This window comes from Anabrus simplex, chromosome 7 (assembly GCF_040414725.1).
Source record: "Anabrus simplex isolate iqAnaSimp1 chromosome 7, ASM4041472v1, whole genome shotgun sequence".
Classification (NCBI taxonomy): domain Eukaryota; kingdom Metazoa; phylum Arthropoda; class Insecta; order Orthoptera; family Tettigoniidae; genus Anabrus; species Anabrus simplex.
The window spans coordinates 158048829-158070720 of record NC_090271.1 but is presented as its reverse complement, the minus strand read 5'-3'; the positions used below and the strand labels follow the sequence as shown (position 1 = coordinate 158070720).

General features: G+C 39.9%; 1 protein-coding gene across 2 annotated transcripts in view; it reads right to left on the bottom strand.

The window, feature by feature from the left end:
• Window positions 1-12091: 12091 nt before the first annotated feature.
• The window catches only part of LOC136877391 (protein BTG1), a 40315-nt gene continuing 30514 nt past the window's right edge, over window positions 12092-21892 (bottom strand). For both annotated transcript variants that reach the window (XM_067151395.2, XM_067151396.2), the window contains exon 4: window positions 12092-15058. In XM_067151395.2, the coding sequence (XP_067007496.1) occupies window positions 14741-15058 (318 nt within the window). In that variant the 3' untranslated portion in view covers window positions 12092-14740. The remainder of the gene's footprint in view (window positions 15059-21892) is intronic.

Below are 21892 nucleotides of genomic sequence, written 5' to 3'. Positions count from 1 at the left end.
CATCCAGTTGTGACTATTAGAACTACTATCGACCAACAATACTCAGCTATATAACAATAGAACGAGGAAACGAGCCGGAGTTTAAAATTATGTAAACAGTTCTGAAACTGCTCTGAAAATCGGGAGATTGGTCCCGGCGATCGGGAAGAACGATGAAAAATCGGGAGTCTCCCGCTTAAATCAGGAGAGTAATCTGTATTGATGAGAAATGTAGATCCAAACATGTTTTAAGAATAGGGATGTTGTGGTTATGGAACTTACATATGTTCTGAATGACAGTCTGTGTAAGTCATGTATAAAAGAATGGGAAGAGAGCTTTCATGTGATGTTGGTAGCAGTCTTAGGTCATTTGACAAAGAGGAGGATAGCCATAGGAAGATTAAGCAGCAGAGGCAGTATCTTGCAGATAACCTTAAATTAGCGGAGGCACTGTCACTCAAGGTGCCACACAGCAATTTTGGCATGACGTTAAGTGTTGGCACATGAGCATTTGATGAGAGCCAGTTTTTTAAATCACCATTACAGATATTAAGCCAAGAATCTCAAGCATCAGACAATGTTGAGATGTCAAATCAGGGGAGTGAAGAATCGAAGGCAACGTGTTTAGATGATGCTGGAGATACAAATTGCAGCAAATGACGAAAAGAAAGGTATGTAGAAACTGGTAAAGTTGATAAGAAGTGTATTATTGAAAAGGAGGATACGGAGAAGTTATTGGGTATAATAGATGAAAAGACAATGCATAGAACTGACTTTGAAAGTGGTAATTTGAAGAAGAATGAACATGAAAGGAAACAGAGTGACATATATATCACCGATACAGAAGTGAAAGCAAACGTTCTAATAGACATGATGACAAAGATAAATCAGATGGAGAGAGTAAAAAGAGATGAATGTAAAGGTAAAGAAAGGGAAAAAGACATTAAGGAGGACAGAGTAAGAACAGATACAAAGATTGAAATTGGAAGAAAGAGATGAAATCAGACAATCAGTGATATGCCAAAGCATGCAGAGAGGTTTGATATGTTGCATAAATAAGAAAAGCAATGAATTATAGGAAATAACAAATGTATTGTATATACTGTACTATATTACCAAAATGTTTGACAAGCTTGAGCAATTATATTTTCTATAATTGCATAATATTTTGATTTGAGAAAATGGAATTATAAAATATAATTTCAAAAAATCAAAGGGGAGGACTGTAATTATATGAAAGTGGAATCTCTTTGTTTTGTTTTAAAATATACAATTTCTTATTGACAATCAGCTGTTCTGTTGTAATAATGTAAGAACTGTAATGATACGAAAGTGGAATCTCTTAATTTTGTTTTAAAATATATACTTTCTTATTGACAATCAGCTGTTCTATTTATATATGGACAATAAATGTTTACAAAATGAGATAATTCAAACAAGGTTTCCTTGGTGCTTCGCTCCAGCTTGAAAGTCTAAGATGCAAGATAAAAGATATCGTCCAGTGGAGCGTTATCCGGAAACGAGCCCATAACGCTGGCAGCATTTCCTTGTTGGATAGCAATTCCTATCCGCTGCCTCAGGAATTCTGATAAAGAAGAGTCTCCAGTGATTACAGATAATTGTTTGCCAATATCTGAAATCAAACTTTTAGACTCTTGGCACCACGTCCCCATCGTTTCAACTGCGAATACCACGAAGATGTAGTTGTCCGTTACGGCTCTGTATTTCGCCCTTTTATTGCGCATGGTCAATTCCGCAGCAGAACCAGCAGCCTTGCAAGTGTGAGGCAAATGAGATGGTGCTAAGGTGTCGACACGTTGCATCCCACAGGAGAGATCTGCCTTTTTTCCATGGGACTAAAGTCAGACCATCAGGGCGTTTTCCGCCTGTGCGACTAATTCGACTCGGTTCTAGGACAGAAGGGACACTGATAGGTATACACTGACTGACAGAGCAAATGCAACACCAAGAAGGAGTGGTCAGAACTTTATGCCAATTGCAGGGTAGACTGACGTCACTGAGGTATGCTCATGATGTGAAATGCGCCGCTGTGCTGCGCACGTAGCGAACGATAAATGGGACACGGCGTTGGCGAATGGCCCACTTCGTACCGTGATTTCTCAGCCGACAGTCATTGTAGAACGTGTTGTCGTGTGCCACAGGACACGTGTATAGCTAAGAATGCCAGGCCGCCGTCAACGGAGGCATTTCCAGCAGACAGACGACTTTACGAGGGGTATGGTGATCGGGCTGAGAAGGGCAGGTTGGTCGCTTCGTCAAATCGCAGCCGATACCCATAGGGATGTGTCCACGGTGCAGCGCCTGTGGCGAAGATGGTTGGCGCAGGGACATGTGGCACGTGCGAGGGGTCCAGGCGCAGCCCGAGTGACGTCAGCACGCGAGGATCGGCGCATCCGCTGCCAAGCGGTGGCAGCCCCGCACGCCACGTCAACCGCCATTCTTCAGCATGTGAAAGACACCCTGGCTGTTCCGATATCGACCAGAACAATTTCCCGTCGATTGGTTGAAGGAGGCCTGCACTCCCGGCGTCCGCTCAGAAGACTACCATTGACTCCACAGCATAGACGTGCACGCCTGGCATGGTGCCGGGCTAGAGCGACTTGGATGAGGGAATGGCGGAACGTCGTGTTCTCCGATGAGTCACGCTTCTGTTCTGTCAGTGATAGTCACCGCAGACGAGTGTGGCGTCGGCGTGGAGAAAGGTCAAATCCGGCAGTAACTGTGGAGCGCCCTACCGCTAGACAACGCGGCATCATGGTTTGGGGCGCTATTGCGTATGATTCCACGTCACCTCTAGTGCGTATTCAAGGCACGTTAAATGCCCACCGCTACGTGCAGCATGTGCTGCGGCCGGTGGCACTTCCGTACCTTCAGGGGCTGCCCAATGCTCTATTTCAGCAGGATAATGCCCGCCCACACACTGCTCGCATCTCCCAACAGGCTCTACGAGGTGTACAGATGCTTCCGTGGCCAGCGTACTCTCCGGATCTCTCACCAATCGAACACGTGTGGGATCTCATTGGACGCCGTTTGCAAACTCTGCCCCAGCCTCGTACGGACGACCAACTGTGGCAAATGGTTGACAGAGAATGGAGAACCATCCCTCAGGACACCATCCGCACTCTTATTGACTCTGTACCTCGACGTGTTTCTGCGTGCATCGCCGCTCGCGGTGGTCCTACATCCTACTGAGTCGATGCCGTGCGCATTGTGTAACCTGCATATCGGTTTGAAATAAACATCAATTATTCGTCCGTACCGTCTCTGTTTTTTCCCCAACTTTCATCCCTTTCGAACCACTCCTCCTTGGTGTTGCATTGTCACTGTCAGTCAGTGTATAAGCTATTTTTATAATGTCATTAATTGAACAGTGCCTTGAAAATCGACCAGCACTTTTAGGGCAACTTCAAGCATGGTGGCCATAAACGTCGACTTCTGGTCCACATATGCAATTATGTGACTGGCATATTTTGCAACCAAGACGAAAGCCGATTGCGATTTTAAACGTCGTGTTATCCGTAAGTGTGCTCACATTAGCCGACGGAAAAGCCTTAAGCCATGAGCCTGCTTCCTTTTCCTGAAGAGCGACATGTTGTGCTTGATCAATTTCTGCTGGACATGACAGAATCAAAGAGTCAAAAACTCAACTTCTCTGTGAATCCAGGGATGCTGGAGGGCTCAAATTATTGGTCATGGCATTCCAGTGATATCTTGCGTCAGTCATACGGAATATCTCTACATTTTCACCGTAATCAGAGAACAGAGACTTGATAAAATCAGATAATCCATAAGCGGAAGCAAGAAAAGCAGGAATGGAAGTATCAGTTAATCTACGAATTCCAAGGCCTCTAAATCTTATTGGTAAACATGCCAGGATCCAGTTATTTTCCTCAAGTGGTATATTTAGTAGAGACTCGAGCCAACTTCTTGCCAAATCATCAGCTTGAGCAAAGAACGAAGGAAATAACAATAGAGGTGTAGTCCGCAGAAAGTAATCAAATTCTGGAATAAAAATACAGTTCTTCAATAAGTATGCCATGTGAGAACTGATCACTCATAAACCATCATACAGCCTCATTAATTCTGTTAGCTTTTGCTTCGAAATTTCCTCCACAGCCTCAACTGTAAGCGGTAATCCAAGTAAGGATAAACTGAAATTTGTTGTAATGTGAATACCGGGAATAATGTCCTGAGATTCAGAAACTGTTGTCTCGTCTCTTATCCATAAGAACCAAATAAAATAAGTTAAGAGGAGTTTTCAAGTCTGAGATGACAGGCTGGAGTGCAAGACTAAAAAGTAATAGTCCTGTAGGATCACCTTGCCCTACTCCAGACGTGACGCTTGCCACATGAAAGCATAACGTTCTGGAATTCTATCTTGTACTCTCTATAACATAGTATCTCTATCAATGGTGTTAATTGCATTTCTGAAGTCAATTTTAACCAAGATATTATTCGATGTAGTATGTGAGTTACTGTAGTCACGTGCTAGTTCGTGAACCATGGGCAACGGCTGAGTGGCCTAGTAAATGGTCCTGAGAGTCGGGATACCAGTTGTTATGGAATGGTAGTGGGCATCTCGGACATATTCTGAGTCATGGCCCTCCTTGTGCTCAGGCGGCCAGGACTATAAAATCCACCGTGGTCCCTAACCCATTAGAGGAGAGATCCTCACTTGGACTATGTGTAAGTAGGGTAGCATACTGCTTTATGAATTTACCGAGCTCAGAACATTTTAAGCAAGCCTCGGACCTATGGGAGTAATGTAGACCCACTCTCATTTGACAGGCGAGGGACTCCTTGGAAACAACTTGGTGAATGAAATGAAATTCAATGGGGAGCTAGCAATATTAATGGGGCTTATGGAAGAAAGAAAGTAGAACCGGCTGAGTCAGCAAAGAGGATGCAACTGAATGTACTAGAAGTAAGTGATATTCGGGTAAGGGGAGATAATGAGGAAAAGATAGGAGATTATAAAGTGTACTTGACGGGTGTTAAAAAGGGAAGGGCAGAGTCTGGGGTAGGGCTGTTTATGAGGAATACCATTGCATGCAACATAGTTTCTGTTAGGCACGTAAATGAGCGAATGATGTGGATAGATTTGGCAGCTGGAGGAATTAGGACGAGAATTGTCTCAGTGTATTCACCATGTGAGGGTGCAGATGAGGATGAAGTTGATAAGTTTTATGAAGCATTGAGTGACATCGCAGTCAGAGTCAACAGCAAGGATAGAATAGTGCTAATGGGCGATTTCAATGCGAGAGTTAGAAATAGAACTGAAGGATACGAAAGCGTGATTGGTAAATGTAGGAAAGATATGGAAGCTAATGGGAATGGGAAGCAAATTGCTGGACTTCTGTGCTAGTATGGGTTTAGCAGTTACAAATACATTCTTCAAGCATAAGGCTATTCAGCGCTACACATGGGAGCCTAGGGGTACCAGGTCCATAATAGACTATATCTTAACCGACTTCAAATTCAGGAAGTCTGTTAGGAATGTACGGGTTTTTCGGGGATTTTTCGATGATACAGGCCACTATCTGATCTGTAGTGAACTAAGTATCTCTAGACCTAGGATAGAGAAAGTGAAATCTGTCTGCAAACGAATAAGGGTAGAAAATCTCCAGGATGAGGAAATTGAGACAGAAGTACATGTACAGTGGAACCTTGGATTGCGAGCATAATTCGTTCCGGCAACATGCTTGTAATCCAAAGCGCTCGTATATCAAAGCAAGTTTTCCCTTAAGAAACAATTGAAACGCAGATAATTCGTCCACAACATAAACATATTTATTCGCATACCATTTCTAAAACAAAATATAACGTAAAACAATTTAAAGTGTACTTTTCCTTACAATAGAATCATTGTTGGTGGGAGAGAGACGACAGATGACATGAGAAGAGTTACTGTGTAGCACGAATTTCACTAACGCAGTCACTGATATCTGTTGGCTCATTGAAATTGTTTTCTTTTCGTGCAACTTTAACGAGCAACCTGTCCAATGACTGTTGTTTTGCCTCTATTTGAGGATTTCACGAAACTGTGACGTTGCATTGTCATTGAACTGATTCATCGCTCGCACTGCTACAGCCTTATTCGGGTGGTGTTCTTCTACAAAATTTTGCACTTCTCCCGAATCTCAGTTGAAGTGAGAGATTCCATTGACTTTTTCTCCTCCTCTTCCTCGGACGAGATCTCCGTAACCTCCTCCTGTTGTTCGCGATGCAGGTCCATCAGTTCATTGGTGGTGACTTCCCCGCAATGTTCTTCCACCAGCTTTTGAATGTCCACGTCATTCACCTCCAGCTCCAGGATCTTCCCCAAGGACCCAATTTCATCGACAATCGGCGGCTCATTGTCACCTACAATCCCCTCAAAGTCACATCCAAGAACACAGTCAGGCCACAGCTTTCCTCAAGCGGAAGTGAGTATTCTCTTGGTGACCCCATCCCAGGCTTTATAGATGATCTTCAGGCAGTTCAGGATGGGGAAATGATTTCTCCAAAACTCTCGGAGGGTAAGGTTTGTTCCTTTGGTCACTTCGAAGCATCGCTGAAATAGTGCCTTGGTGTATAGCTTCTTGAAGTTCGAAATGACTTGCTGATTCATAGGTTCGAATAGTGGAGTAGTGTGGGAGGAAGGAACCTAACTTTAACAAAATTGAATTCTTCCATTAAGTCATCCTCAAGGTCTGGAGGATGAGCTGGATCACTGTCCATATCCAGCAGGAATTTGAGCGGCAGATTATTTTCTGAAAGGAGGAGGAAAATGATGTTGGTGAAATTACGCTTGAGGAAGTGGAAAGGATGGTAAATAAACTCCATTGTCATAAAGCAGCAGGAACAGATGAAATGAGACCTGAAATGGTGAAGTTTAGTGGGAAGGCAGGGATGAAATGGCTGCATAGAATAGTAAGATTAGCATGGAGTGTTGGTAATCTACCTTCAGATTGGACAAAAGCAATAACTGCACCTATCTATAAGCAAGGGAACAGGGAGGATTGCAACAACTATCAAGGTATCTCATTGATTAGTATACCAGGCAAAGTATTCACTGGCATCTTGGAAGGGAGGGTGCGATCAGTGGTTGAGAGGAAATTGGATGAAACCCAGTGTGGTTTCAGACCACAGAGGGCATGTCAGGATCAGATTTTCAGTATGCGCCAGGTAATTGAAAAATGTTAGAGAGGAATAGACAGTTTTGTTTATGTTTTTTAGATCTAGAGAAAGCATATGACAGGGTAACGAGGGAAAAGATGTTCGCCATACTGGGGAACTATAGAATTAAGGGTAGATTATTAAAATCAATCAAAGGCATTTATGTTGACAATCGGGCTGCAGTGAGAATTGATGGTAGGATGAGTTCTTGGCTCAGGGTACTTACAGGAGTTAGTCAAGGCTGTAATCTTTCCCCTTTGCTGTTCGTAGTTTACATGGATCATCTGCTGAAAGGTATAAATTGGCAGGGAGGGATTCAGTTAGGTGGAAATATAGTAAGCAGTCTAGCCTATGCTGAAGACTTGGTCTTAATGGCAGATTGTGCCGAAAACCTGCAGTCTAATATCCTGGAACTTGAAAATAGGTGCAATGAGTATGGTATGAAAATTAGCATCTCGAAGACAAAATGGATGTCAGTAGGTAAAAAAATTCAACAGAATTGAATGTCACATTGGTGATACAAAATTGGAACAGGTAGATAATTTTAAGTATTTAGGTTGTGTGTTCTCCCAGGATGGTAATATAGTAAGCAAGATTGAATCAAGGTGTAGTAGAGCTAATGCAGTGAGCTTGCAGTTGCGATCAACAGTGTTCTGTAAGAAGGAAGTCAGCTCCCAGACGAAACTATCTTTAAATCGGTCTGTTTCCAGACCAACTTTGCTTTACGGGAGCGAAACCCGGGTGGATTCAGGATATCTTATTCATAAGTTAGAAATGACAGGCATGAAAGTAGTGAGAATGATTGTTGGTACAAACAGGTGGGAATAATGTCAGGCAGGTACTCGGAATGGGAAGATAAAGGCTAAGTTACAAATTAACTCAATAGATGAAGCTGTAAGCATGAACCGGCTTCGGTGGTGGAGTCATGTGAGACAAATAGAGGAGGATAGGTTACCTAGGAGAATAATGGACTCTGTTATGGAGGGTAAGAGGAGTAGAGGGAGACCAAGACGACGTTTAGACTCAGTTTCTAACGATTTAAGGATAAGAGGTATAGAACAAAATGAGGCCACAGGACTATTTGCAAATAAGGATTGTGGCGATGTTTATTAAATTCACAGAGGCTTTCCGACTGAACGCTGAAAGGCATAACGGTCTATAATGATAATGTATGTAAGTATGTAGCATTTAAATGTAGGAAAGTTTACGCGGAATGGATAATGGCTTCACAGCCCTTTGAAATACCAAAGCCAATTTGGTGAGGATTGAAGTACTGGCTAATGGTCCCCTTTACTACTATGCAAGATAATTTCGCAACCAGATTTCGAAAGGTGTTCCAAATAGCGATAGGTCGAATGCCTCCGTCAGGCTTCTGAAGAGCAATTAATATGACCCCATGAAGGTTTGGGCAAACTTCAGAGCTGAGTTGCCCTCTTAAAATGAAATTGCATAATTTTGAGATAAATTGGAGAAGTCCTCTTCCGGCATCTCCAGCTGGTTTAGAGGCAAGGTCTTTTGTTGAGGACAGATGCTGTCAATTCCTGAAGCAGAACCATTAGGGAATATTATATGGGTATATGTTTTATAATAGTTCTTTGTTATAACAATAAATAAAAAGTAAAATATTGCCATGGTGAAGGAGCCAATTACAAATGTTGATGAGAGTGTGAAATGGGTAGATGGTAGAAAGATGTGAAATGGGTTATGGAAAAGATCTCGAGTTTGTTATGAGAATAAGAGTTGAATTGAGATGCACAGATGAAAGTAAAGATTTGAAGTTGGTTATGAAAGAAGACATTGTGTTATAAATTGTATAAGGTTATAATTATATGTTGTATGAAGAAGCTTATTAAAGGATAATATTTGTACAAAATATGAGAGTCTGGAGCTGTAGATTTAAATAAGATACTATTATCCTAACAATAAAGCATTATTAAATTATTAGTACAATCATTAAGAAGAAAAAGAAGGTTCAGGAGTACTTGCTGCAAAGAGCTGAAAGTATTTATGCGAGTATATTGGAGCTTCAACATCCTAGAGTATCTGAAGAAATTTGTAACAAGAAGATCTGGGCCAGTTACAAACAAAAAGTTTGAGAAGTCGCACTTAATCTGGGTTTGGTCAATTTCCATGCTTCTAATGGCTGGTTTGATCGTTCTAAAAAACAACACAATCTTATGTTCGAAAACGTACGGCGGGAGTGCATAAGTTAATAGTGATATAGATGTTTAGGCCTACTGGAAAAAGAATATGTTGCCTCGACTTCTTGAAGGATATGATGCTAAGGATATTCTTAACGCCGATGAAACAGAAGTGTTTTACAATTTGTTCCCAGCCAAGACATATGCTGTTCGCGGAGAAAAATGCCACAGGGTAAAGAAAAGGTAATAATAATAATAATAATAATGTTATTTGTTTTACGTCCCACTAACTACTCTTTTACGGTTTTCGGAGACGCCGAGGTGCCGGAATTTAGTCCCGCAGGAGTTCTTTTACGTGCCAGTAAATCTACCGACACGAGGCTGACGTATTTGAGCACCTTAAAATACCACCGGACTGAGCCAGGAGTAAATAAAAGGTAAAAGAAAGACTGACAGCGTTATGTTTTAACAGAGATGGGAGTGAAAAATTACCCCCAGTAACAATTCGAAAAATTAGGAATCCAAGATGTTTCAAGAACACCCGTGTAAATATGATTTAACAAAAATGCGTGAATGATATCGGAGATATTTCTAAAATTTTTATGAAGCTTGGATGCTAAAATGGGATCGGCAGGAAGGAAGATAGTGCTGGTGATAGATGTGTAGCTCATCCTTCAGATACATCTTTCGTGTGGAATATTCAAGTGTTTTCTTTCCTCCTAACTGCACCAGTCACCTGCAACATTTGGACCTTGGCATTATTCATTCTGTCTGGTTCAAAAAGCTATTTCTTTCCTTGAAAGAAATGAGGAAATGAAACTGAACATACTCCAAGCCATGCATGTTTGCAGCAGCATGGCAACTAGTCACAATGGACACTATTCAAAACTGCTTTAGCCATGCAGGTTTTGGTGCCAATTCAGAAGTTTTTAATGAAGATAATGCCACCGATGACATCGGGGAAGACTGGGGGATTGTATCAAAGGACTCGAGTACCACACCATTCTAAGAATTTGTTATTTGTGATGATAATATCCTAACCTCAGCAGCACAGATGGATGTTGGAGACCTTTGTGACGATGCAAAAAGACAAAGTACTGAAGAGGAAGAAGAGGAGGATCCAGCAGAACCAACTTTTGGGGCAGCAGTGGAGGGACTGGATACTGTCCGCTGTTACTTCTACTCCTTCAACGTTAATGAAGACCTCATCAACAGTCCCAAACAAATTAAGAGAAAACTTCTTTCCGTCAGACATCTGGGCAAGAGGAAGCAAACTGCTGTACTACACTATTTCAGAAAGTGAAGGTCAATATGCTTATTCTCACAGTTCTCATGGTCTATTTTTCACAAATCTCTTTAAAATCATGTTAGGCCTCTGTTCCTTCAAGCTAAAACTGCAAGTCAGTAATACCTATTTCCCTTTTCCTTGCTGCAGATTGTGCTCCAAATGGTCCACTAAGGAATTTGTTATGTCTGCTGTTTTGTAAATATTTTCTGTTATTCTTGTGTTAATTTTAGTTTTTAGCATTTCTTAACATGTTCGTTTATTATTTCTTAACGTTGCATTATTTAAAGACATAAATGTACTAATATTTGTGATATTTGAACCCCCTTTTAACAAAGAAACATCAAATTTCCCTGAGATTCGTTAAAAAGGGGTTCTACTGTATGTTCTAATTTTCACATTATTTCAAAGCATAATATAGTAGTAATTTTTTTTTTTTTTCCACAATGCAGAAGGTAGGACTGGCAGGCAGGGAACCCTTTAAAAATGGCTGGGCTGGAGGTTTAAATACCCTGGCAACTTCCTGGTAGTCAAAGTGTTAATGAAGTTACAGATGCTTTACACAATCTGAAGAGAGCCTTTTAGAGCCAGTAGTGTTTTTTCTTGTTTTAATTTTGTTCTCAGACGGATATGGTAAAGCCAAAAGTTTAGTTGAAGTTCAGATACTTTGCTTTTATGAAATTGGCCCTCAAATTTATCATGTGAAGATACATTGCTTTGTTGTTTACTTCAGTACAAATCGCACTGATTTGTCCACTGCCTTCATTTTCAACTTTTCTTACCGTTAAAGCTATAAACATCACTTATAAAAACAAATTCACAGAACAAATGGCACTTTATAAACATGTCGCAAACTGAAAGCTATATTATTTTTCATTTCTATAAATTTTACCAACCTTAATATCATAAAACATATCGCAAACATGCCATTTTGATGGTACAAAGATTACTGCACCTTCAAGAGATAGCGGACACAGCAGAGCTATGCACTGTTCTTTGTATGATAAATAATGATCTTTGTATTAAGACTCCCAAAACAGATGGTATTTATTTTTTTATATACAGTAGAAGTAAAAATACACAAATATGCGTGTTGGAAACAGTTTATTATAATTTTTAGAAAAATATCTTGATCCTATAGGTTCATCTTTTTCCAAACAGAATTAAAGTATTTTGAAACAATTATTTCATTATATAACTTACAAAATAATATTACTACGGGCCACGGGTTGGATGCTTGTATCAACAAGTCCACCAAAACTTATTTAATAAGTTCAATTTGGAAGAAAAGAAAGATATATAGTGGGCACATGAGCCTACATATAGATCAGGAGGGATTTTTTAGATACTTTAAATTTTCAAACAGCCACTACCTTTGAGTAATCATTTCTACCGAAGATCACTTGGCGTCTCGCTATGATAGTAGTGAAATCTGTAAATTCCTGTGCAGTTAAGGGATGCTATATATGACTTTGCAGGACAGGGTGGTAAATTAATAAAACCAATCTTTTCTGAGATGCAAAACTATCTTCTATGTTTCACTTCTACATCTATACAATCTGTTGAATATAAACTCTTTAAAATGAAGTCAACATACATAGCTATTCATTATTCACTATAATCAAATTTCTTCATAGATATTAAAGAAAAACTAGAATATTCTGGCATGTATGAATACCTCTGAAATACATGAACATGGGTGCAATATTTACATTATGAAATGTTTCTCTACTGATCATTCAGAATTCAATGCTAGATTAACATCCTAGAAACACAATTAAATAGAAGCAGACATACATGCAAAGTACAATTTCATCGCAATGTCCACAAGTCATAAATGCATTTCATAATAATGTGACATTACCTTATGGATAAAGGGCCATTTCATCAAAATTCCTTAAAAATTAGTGAATTAGTAGCACCAGAAAGCATAAGGGAAAGACATCAACTTTCCAGCAACACCAATTACTTTTATATACACATAAAAAAGAATGACCCTCGATCCATAAAAGTTCTTTAAATATTTTATTTAGCAGTGCATTGTGGACAAATTGCTCGAGTGTAGAATACAAATCACACTCAACAAGAAACATGATTACAAAACTACCTTAAAATAATACAATAATTCTACAAACAGATAAACATCTTTCTCATTAATATACAATAGACATTTTTAATTGAAATCAGCACGAGGGAGCAAATTCATATGCGACCCCATCGCAACTTCATTAATCCTAATTTACCAAAATATAATAAATCTTTGACGATTTGTATGTCTGAATGCTCCTGTGTTTGTACATTGAATCTTTAACAATAATACACTGTAATTTACAGGAACAATACATATATAAAATGCACATGATTTGAGAAAAAATCCCAAGAGATCATTCAACATTAATGCATATAGACAAGGTGCCAGAGAGACCCTAAAATCTATAGAGAGTGAACACTTAGACCATACAATTTATATCAGTTCCCTTTGAATATATAGATTAGGTAGTTAACACCTATATTTAAATAATAGAAATATACACGAACTACAGTAAAACCTTAATTTTCAACTGAAGAAGAAACATTTCTCTATAAATACCTAGCACAAAACAAAAATATTTTAATTCCATAAAAATAAAAAAATACCTAGAACTTTCAGTATCATACCTTTAGGTTTTTGAAAAAAAGGTCTTTTTTTAAATACAAATTTCCTATTTATCAAGAAACAAATATAAGCATGTTAAACAACACCGGAATGCTAGGGAAGACAGAACCAAGATACACAGTAAATATCTGGAATGTTCAAGCTAATATGGGAAAGTAAGTGACTAGATATGGATATAAATTTCCAAATCAAGGTTCTACTGTAATAATGTAAAAGCTTTAAAGAACTGTGAGATCAGGATGATCAAGTAACATATGATGAAAAATAATAGAAGGAAAAATCACCTCTTATCAATACTGCCTTCCAAGCCAAAGAGAACCAAATATAGCACCTAGGTGACTAAAAATATCAAAGCATTTTAATAATATTGTGACATATTGCTGTTGGGTAATACCACCAAACCTTAATAACCAATCAATATTAGAACAATTCCAAAATTTTTAGGTTAAATACAGCATAAATATAGAATTTTCAAGGAAAAATGTTACTTTACATTGCTGTAAAAGACATTTACCTGACTCCCCATTAATGAAAATTGTCGAGTGTGACACATCCAAATATTACAGCTACTATGTGGACACCCAACCTAGCCAACTGTTCATCCACTTTCATAGTTAAGTTTCAATTTCAACTGTTATGTGCCAAGTTAAGTGGCTGCAGCCTGAAAAGGTACAATGGATTCTGTAGAATATATTAAGTAATATACTCAAGAATCCAGGAAAATTTTGAATGAAGTTGAGAACATTTTTGGACCAGATATAGGCAGCCAAGAAAGGACATACTTCATTACCTACAAATGGATAAAAAAGTTGGCATGCCAAATTATATCAACAGTATTTGCAAAACTGCTAATTGTGAGATTTCATAATGTTCTCTTGGGAAAACTGAAATTAATCTACAATGTAATGACTAAGGATTCTAGAAGATACGGTTTTACAAAAACCAACTACAAATGATAAGGGTAGAAGCAAAAGCTTCCCTGTCTTCGAGGCACGAAACACAATGTATTCTATTTACATATAAAAGTTCATCTTCTGGTTGTCCAAAAAACCAGTTAATAGTAGCACTCACGTTAAAATGGTAAACCTGGAAGGAAACAAGGATTATCTGTCAAAAGAGCCTTTACGAATACTGTTGATCCAAGAGCAAAAAAGCGCTCATAAGACTTAGTGACAAAGAGAAAAAACATACGGTATATACATACATGACTATCACCCTCAAACAGGATATTGCAGTTTCTCCATTCTAATCAAACTTCCCTTCCAGATTTATCACGGCAGTTACAACACACAGCAAAGGCTATGTTGTGACTATTTTGACAAAATTAGAAATAACAGGTTGCAGCCACCAACAGTGCATAAGAAATTTGTACATGCAATATCATTTTGCTACATAAAATAATATATAAGACATAAAATCATCCAAATGTAAGGATGAATTCCTCATTCACATTAATTTCCTTTTTCATACCAATCTGCTTGTGTTCAGGGTGGATAATATTCATACTTTAAGTGCCGGTTTGTGTGTCTGCCAGTGGTATGGATTGGGATGAAGGTGACCAGCCCACTTGGAGACAGGAGGTGTCCGCATCAAGGGAGGGTTGTGGTGGCAAGGAGGAGATGCAGAAGGCAGCCAACGAGGAATCAGAGTATACCACGAGGGGATAGAGGGAGGAAATCCTGCTGCAGCTAGATTACCCTGATTAAACCATGGCCCAAGAGCCTTATTCCCAATGGTACGCTTGGGACTGCCCCGGCCCTGCAACTTGCGACTCTTGTTGCTTGCAGCAGGACGGTTGCTCACACTCAATGGAGTCACCTAGAAAAGGAAACATACATAAAAATACTGAAAGAAGAACAGAAGAGACAGACAGGCTGTACTGTCTCGTCATCCCTGAGAGAATTAGGAAACGCTGCTGTTCAAAAGTCTGATATTCTAATACTGGACATAAAGGAGCTTCATGTCCAGAGCACCTATCTCATGTTAAGCACAACCAATTATAATTACACAAACTAATAATGATCCATAATAACAAAGGCAGTTTTGTAGTTGCCATGAGTAAAGGGTTGATGACCATGAGGTCTCTAATGAAAAAGTTACAAAACTTTCAAGTCCATTACATAGTTATCTCAGTAAAACAATTTCAATGATGTCACAGCAATGATTAAGGGAAACTTTTCTTGGATCATATTCTGTCACAAAGATTTACATTCAGAGTAAATGACAATCATTAAATACTGAGTCCGACTATCGTCACCTCATCTAATTTCAAATGGCTGTCTACCAGTTTCCATTTCAGTTAGCATGTCCCATCATCCAGACGAACAGCTTCAACCAATGAATTCATTTTAAACCCTACAAGAGCCATGCAGTATATAGTCTGTAGTGCCAGGTGAATAATGTAGAAAATTACTTGTTAGAATAATAATTAATTTTAGTCACTTTTAATGGGCACATTTTTATGAATGATACAGCATTTCAAAGAGGAAGGTTTGTGTATTATTTGCAACATCAATACAAGATATATATTTCAAAACATTTTCACAGAAGTCTTTTTTAAATTTATTTTTTTATTTTTAGATTCAAAGTTTGAGGTGTTTTGTGAAAAAAATTGCCTAGTAAGTAAATACTTTTGGAATAAACAATTTGTTGAAAATATCATGAACTAACATCACACAATGTGTTTCAGACTTCTAAGTCTGAACCTATGTCCTGAACACTGAAGAACATTCGAATTGAACACTTACATAGATATTCAACAATTTTTAGGTCCCTAGCCTTTAGTCACATGGCAATTTCCTTTTAAGTCCTTTTGGTCTGTGATAGTGCTCTAATTGTCCCCAACACTTCTCATGGATTCCCACATTTCACCCTGGGCACCAGTGTGATGATCTTCCCCCCCCCCCCCCCTTTTTTTTTTTTTGACCTCATACCGTACACTTTCACTCTCGACGTGCAGGCAATTGTCTCCAGACGGTCCAGATGATGGCTTCAGAGGAATATTAGACCTAGCTGGGGTTGGCTTCTTTGCCAGTGTCTCCACTACTTCAACAATGTAGTCGTGACAATCCATTTGGAGGCAGATGTCGGTGTTGTCACAGTAGGCAATGTACGAATTTAGCAATGTCAAGCAAATTTTGAAGGATTTTTCTCCAGTATCTCCTTGTAGCATGTTTTGCCGCAACATGATGCACCTTCTGGTCCTTCAGGTTTATTCCGCACATGTGTTTATTGTAGTGTTTGGCAATATGCAATGGTTTGGGTACCTCCTTACCATTTTTTGCCTTCACCAACACAGTTTCAGCTTGACATGCAGTGGACAGGCTATATACAGGCTTTCTGCACTTCTTCTCTTTGAATCCACAAGCTAGCACCTCCCCCTTTCTATAATAGAGGACATCACCAGCTTGCAGTTTTGCTTTCATGAGCTCTTTAGGACGGCCCTTAGAATTTGCTCGGACTGTTCCCGTGAGCAAGAACCCTTTCTGATGGAGAACATCTGCCAACTGACACTTTGTATAGAAATTGTCAGTAAACAAATGGTACCCCTTATTATATACACTATGTGATCAAAAGTATCCGGACACCTGGCTGAACATGACGTACAAATTCATGGCGCCCTCCATTGGTAATGCCGGAATTCAATATAGTGTTGGCCCACCCTTAGCATTGATGAGAGCTTCCACTCTCGCAGGCATACGTTCAATCAGGTGCTGGAAGGTTGCTTGGGGAATGGCAGTCCATTCTTAACGGAGCATTGCACTGAGGAGAGGTAGCGATGTCGGTCGGTGAGGCCTGGCACGAAGTCGGCATTCCAAAACATCCCAAAGGTGTTCTATAGGATTCAGGTCGCGACTCTGTGCAGGCCAGTCCATTACAGGGATGTTATTGTCGTGTAACCACTCCGCCACAGGCCGTGCATTATGAACACGTGCTCTACCATGTTGAAAGATGCAGTCGCCATCCACGAAGTGCTCTTCAACAGTGGGAAGCAAGAAGGTGCTTAAAACATCAATGTAGGCCTGTGCAGTGATAGTGCCACGCAAAACAACAAGGGGTGCAAGCCCCCTCCATGAAAAGCACGACCCCACCATAACACCACCGCCTCCAAATTTTACTGTTGGAACTACACACGCTGGCAGATGATATTCACCAGGCATTCGCCATAACCACACCCTGCCATCGGATCGCCACATCATGTACCGTGATTCGTCACTCCACACAATGTTTTTCCACTGTTCAACCGTCCAATGTTTACGCTCCTTACACCAAGCGAGGCGTCGTTTGGCATTGACCTGCGTGATGTGTGGCTTATGGGCAGCCGCTCGACCATGAAATCCAAGTTTTCTCACCTCTCGCTGAACTGTCATAGTACTTGGAGTGGATCCTGATGCAGTTTGGAATTCCTGTGTGATGGTCTGGATAGATGCCTGCCTATTACACTTGACGAACCTCTTCAACTGTCGACGGTCTCTGTCAGTCAACAGATGAGGTCGGCCTGTACGCTTTCGTGCTGTACATGTCCCTTCACGTTTCCACTTCACTATCACATCAGAAAAAGTGGACCTAGGGATGTTTAGGAGTGTGGAAATCTTGCGTACAGACTTCTGACACAAGTGACACCCAATCATCTGACCACTACGAAGTCCGTGATTTCCGCGGAGCGCCCCATCCTGCTCTCTCACGATGTCGAATGACGACTGAGGTCACTGCTATGGAGTAGGTGGCAGCACAATACACCTAAGATGACAAAACGTATGTTTTTGGCGGGTGTCCACATACTTTTGATTACATAGTGTAGGTTGCATTTTCTAACAATTTCAGTAACTACTTTCTATGCCATGCTATCTGGGTCACCTGAGGCAAAAAAGTACTTGCCACTGTACAGCTCAGCATGTACTGTATGAAAGCAACCTATTTTTCATTCCAATCAAGGATCAATCTAGTGAGACTTCCTGTGCAGGAATATTCAATTTCTTCCACAAAGAATTTAGGAAGTCTAGCAATGGTCTCATCTTGTGCCAACAATCATACCCAGGTTCATCCCTTAGAACTGCTGTCGCATTTGAATTCAAATGTACCACTCTGTTAATTAATTGGAAGTCATTTTTGGACATCGCATTTGAAAAGAATGGCATATACTGGGAAAATCTAGTGTCCCAGTGTTTCTTTTCATTCTTTTTGGGATTTAAACCCATATCCAAAATAATGCTTAACCACTTTTTTAGTTTTTCCTTATCTACAGATTTGAACATTTTCAGTCTGCTGTGAGGATGTCTCCAGATAATCTGAATGCTGTTCTAACAATTCAGCAGCATAATGATTTGTTTCATTAGCTATCATCCCCCACAATTCTTCAGGGAAAAAAAAGATCAAAATAAGACAAAGCACTTGAATTTCTGGGGACGTTAGCTTGGAAGCCAGTTTTTCTTGGCATAAAATCAATACCATTTTTTACAGGCTCTGGTCTGCTAACTTTCTGCCAAGAGACATCTGAATGACTGATTGTATCACTGATGGGATCAACTGGATTACAATTAATAATACCATTGAGGCGTACCTGCAGTGGTATATCATCATCTTCATCATCAGGGTGTTCAAATGTTTGGACATCCCTAAATCCACTTCCTTGGGCATCCCTAGAATCATGTGATGCTGTTATCATCTTCTTCAGAATCACTGCTATTAATTTCACCATCTTGCACATCACTAAAATCACTCACATCTTCCAATAAACTACTTTAAGTTATTATCTCAAGATCTCCTGCAATGTTTTCAATTTGGTCAGCCATATCTGTTTATAATGACCACATGGTCCATGCATCTTCAACGAGTAAATACAACAGAAATAGATATTCTATTAGAGTACCAACTTAACTACGCAATCACAAAATTTCGTCACTGTCTGCTTCCAAGAAATGCAAAAATATGTCGCTATATGTCTGAAAACACGCACGTAGTCAGAGTCGATTTTTTTGGCCCTGGCACTATGAAGTAAACGGAAGAGTTGAAAAAATCGACTCGTGGCACTTGTAGGGTTAACTTGTCCGGCAGGATGGCTAAATGGTTAGTGCACTGGCTTTTGGCCCAAGAGGTCCTGGGTATGGTTCCTGGCCGCGTCGGGGATTTTAACATTAGTGGGTTAATTTGTCTGGTTTAGGAGCAGGGTGTTTACGATGTCTTCAGCATTAGGTAGGGCCCCATCCTCACAGACATCCAGACTGCCTATAGGATATCTACTAGACACAGACCGGCATCAGCCCTCTCTGGAGGCCATACACTATTATTAACTTACCATTAATTTAATGATGAAATCAGTTCTATTTTCCTAATTGTGTGAACCAGTCCTCAATCTAACAAATTTCATGTTTTTCTTTATTTTACAGCCAGTTCATAAATAATCCTGAGAACTGCTAGCACTAAATTCCAAAAATGAAAGGTTTTAATGATTGAAGATTTTACTATTCAAAGAAATGGGAATTATTTCATGTTCGTATTCTCATGCACCATATTTTATCAATGTTATCAAGAATATGCTAAATACAAGTAGATCATCAAAAGAATCTTTCACACTGAAGAGGCCCTTAACATGTTCCTCGCAGTTCGGGTCACCATATGTCTCGAGGCATGCTACTCTTATCCGTTGGCGCGAAGTTCCCAAAATTGCGGAGTAAATACCGGTAACTACGTCGTTATTGAAGTAAAGGATTGAGGCATTCCGTTAGTTTTGATTGCCCGACCAGTGATCCGAAGGAATTTATTTGCACCTTCCATTTTACATTGCTCTAAGGTAAGCAAATATAAGTTTTCAGATTTTTATTTATTGGAGTACTAGGCATATTTATTGACTTCCCTACATAATATTTATAACTAAGTTCACGTCTTTTTCTTAGGCATGGAGCCTTCAGATGCTGGCACACAGCTGGCATGGAAAAGAAAGAGTATTATATTCTTTTTACAATTGGCTTTACGTCATCCAACACAGTAAGGTCTTACGGCGATGATGGGATAGGGAAGACCTAGGAGTGGAAAGGAAGCGGCCGTGGCCTTAATTAAAGTACACCCCCAGCATTTGCCTGGTGTGAAAATGGGAAACCATGGAAAACCATCTTCATGGCTGCCAATTTTATTATGGAACTTCTGCTGGGGACTGCAGTTGTAAATACCTGGATCCTACACTGCAAGGGTAGTTCTGAAAAAAAAAAAAAAAAATTCTTCCATAATTTCAAGGAATATTTTGCCTTCTCGGTACAGTACTGCTACACCTTGTACACCTCCAACAAAGAAACAGGGTGCAGACACTGGGCAAAGTAGAAGGACCAGCCAGAAAAATGAAGCGACACTGCACAGTGCGCTACAAGAAGATATTTGCATAGCACAGAAAGAAAACAGCCGACAACAAAATAAAGAAGATGGTGACATTCTGTGCAGTGTGTCCAGGAGCACCAAAAATGTGTGTTAAGTTCTTCTATGAAACTCACGTGAAAAAGTGCCAGTGAACCTCTACAACGCAACAGTGGCAATGCTTGTGTTATATTTCTTTTGAAAATCAGTAATTTTACTTTATGACTTTTCTGAAAAATATAGGCAAGTGGTGTTCCATTTTAACTGTAAATAGCTGTCTAATTTTTTTTTTTCATGTGCAGTAAATATTGTTCTTAATTTATACCGTTTATCTTGTGTGAGATTACTTGATCTTTTTCTTCTTCTTAATGTGCCATCTTCTAGCGAAGGTTGGCGGTCAACATGGCGATCTTGAATTTGGATACAGCGACACAGAACAGAGCCATCGTGTCCAACCTATACCAGTCTACGAGGTTCTTCATCCACAGAGTTCGTCGTCTACCAGGACTCCTACGTCCTTCTATTCTTCCTTGTATAACAAGCCGCAGGATTCTGTACTTATCATTCAGCATTATATGGCTGAAGTATTCCAGCTTCCGCGTTCTAATGGTCAGCATGACTTCAGTCTTCTTTCCAAGTCGATCCAACACCTCGGAATTCCGGATTCTGTCTGTCCACGAAATGCGAAGCATCCGTCTGTACACCCACACTTCGAATGCTTCCAGTCTTTTACAGAGGGCATGAGTAAGTGTCCAGCCTTCCATTCCATAACGTAACGTGGGAAAGACATAGGCACGGACCAGACGGAGCCTTAGGTTTAGTTGTAGGTTGCGGGTTTTGAGCAGTTTCTTCATCTGCATGAAGATGCTTCTCGCAAGTTCAATGTGTACCCGTATTTCTTGGCTGCAGTCCCATTTCTGGTTAAGGTAACATCCTAGATACTGGTATTGGTAACCCTAGCGATGGGTTCATTGTGGAGAGTGAGCTGCACGTGGACATCTTGCCGTTTACTGATGACCATTTGACAGTAAGCATAATATGAAAGTAATTAATATAGGCCTATCATATTCCCATAAAAAAACAGATCAATAAACGAGAAACTAACATTTACTTCTGCGGTCATGGAGTTGTTGAATTGGAAAACTGTCGCATAGGTAAATACGATGGAATGTCTCCTCAACAATAATGCACACAACAAGTGCACCTGCATTGTTTTGGATCTCATAGAAGGAACTAATCAAAGTGAAACTCGTCAGGTCACCAGTGGGCCAATAACTATAAAATCAAGTCATTAAAATTTACGGCCGT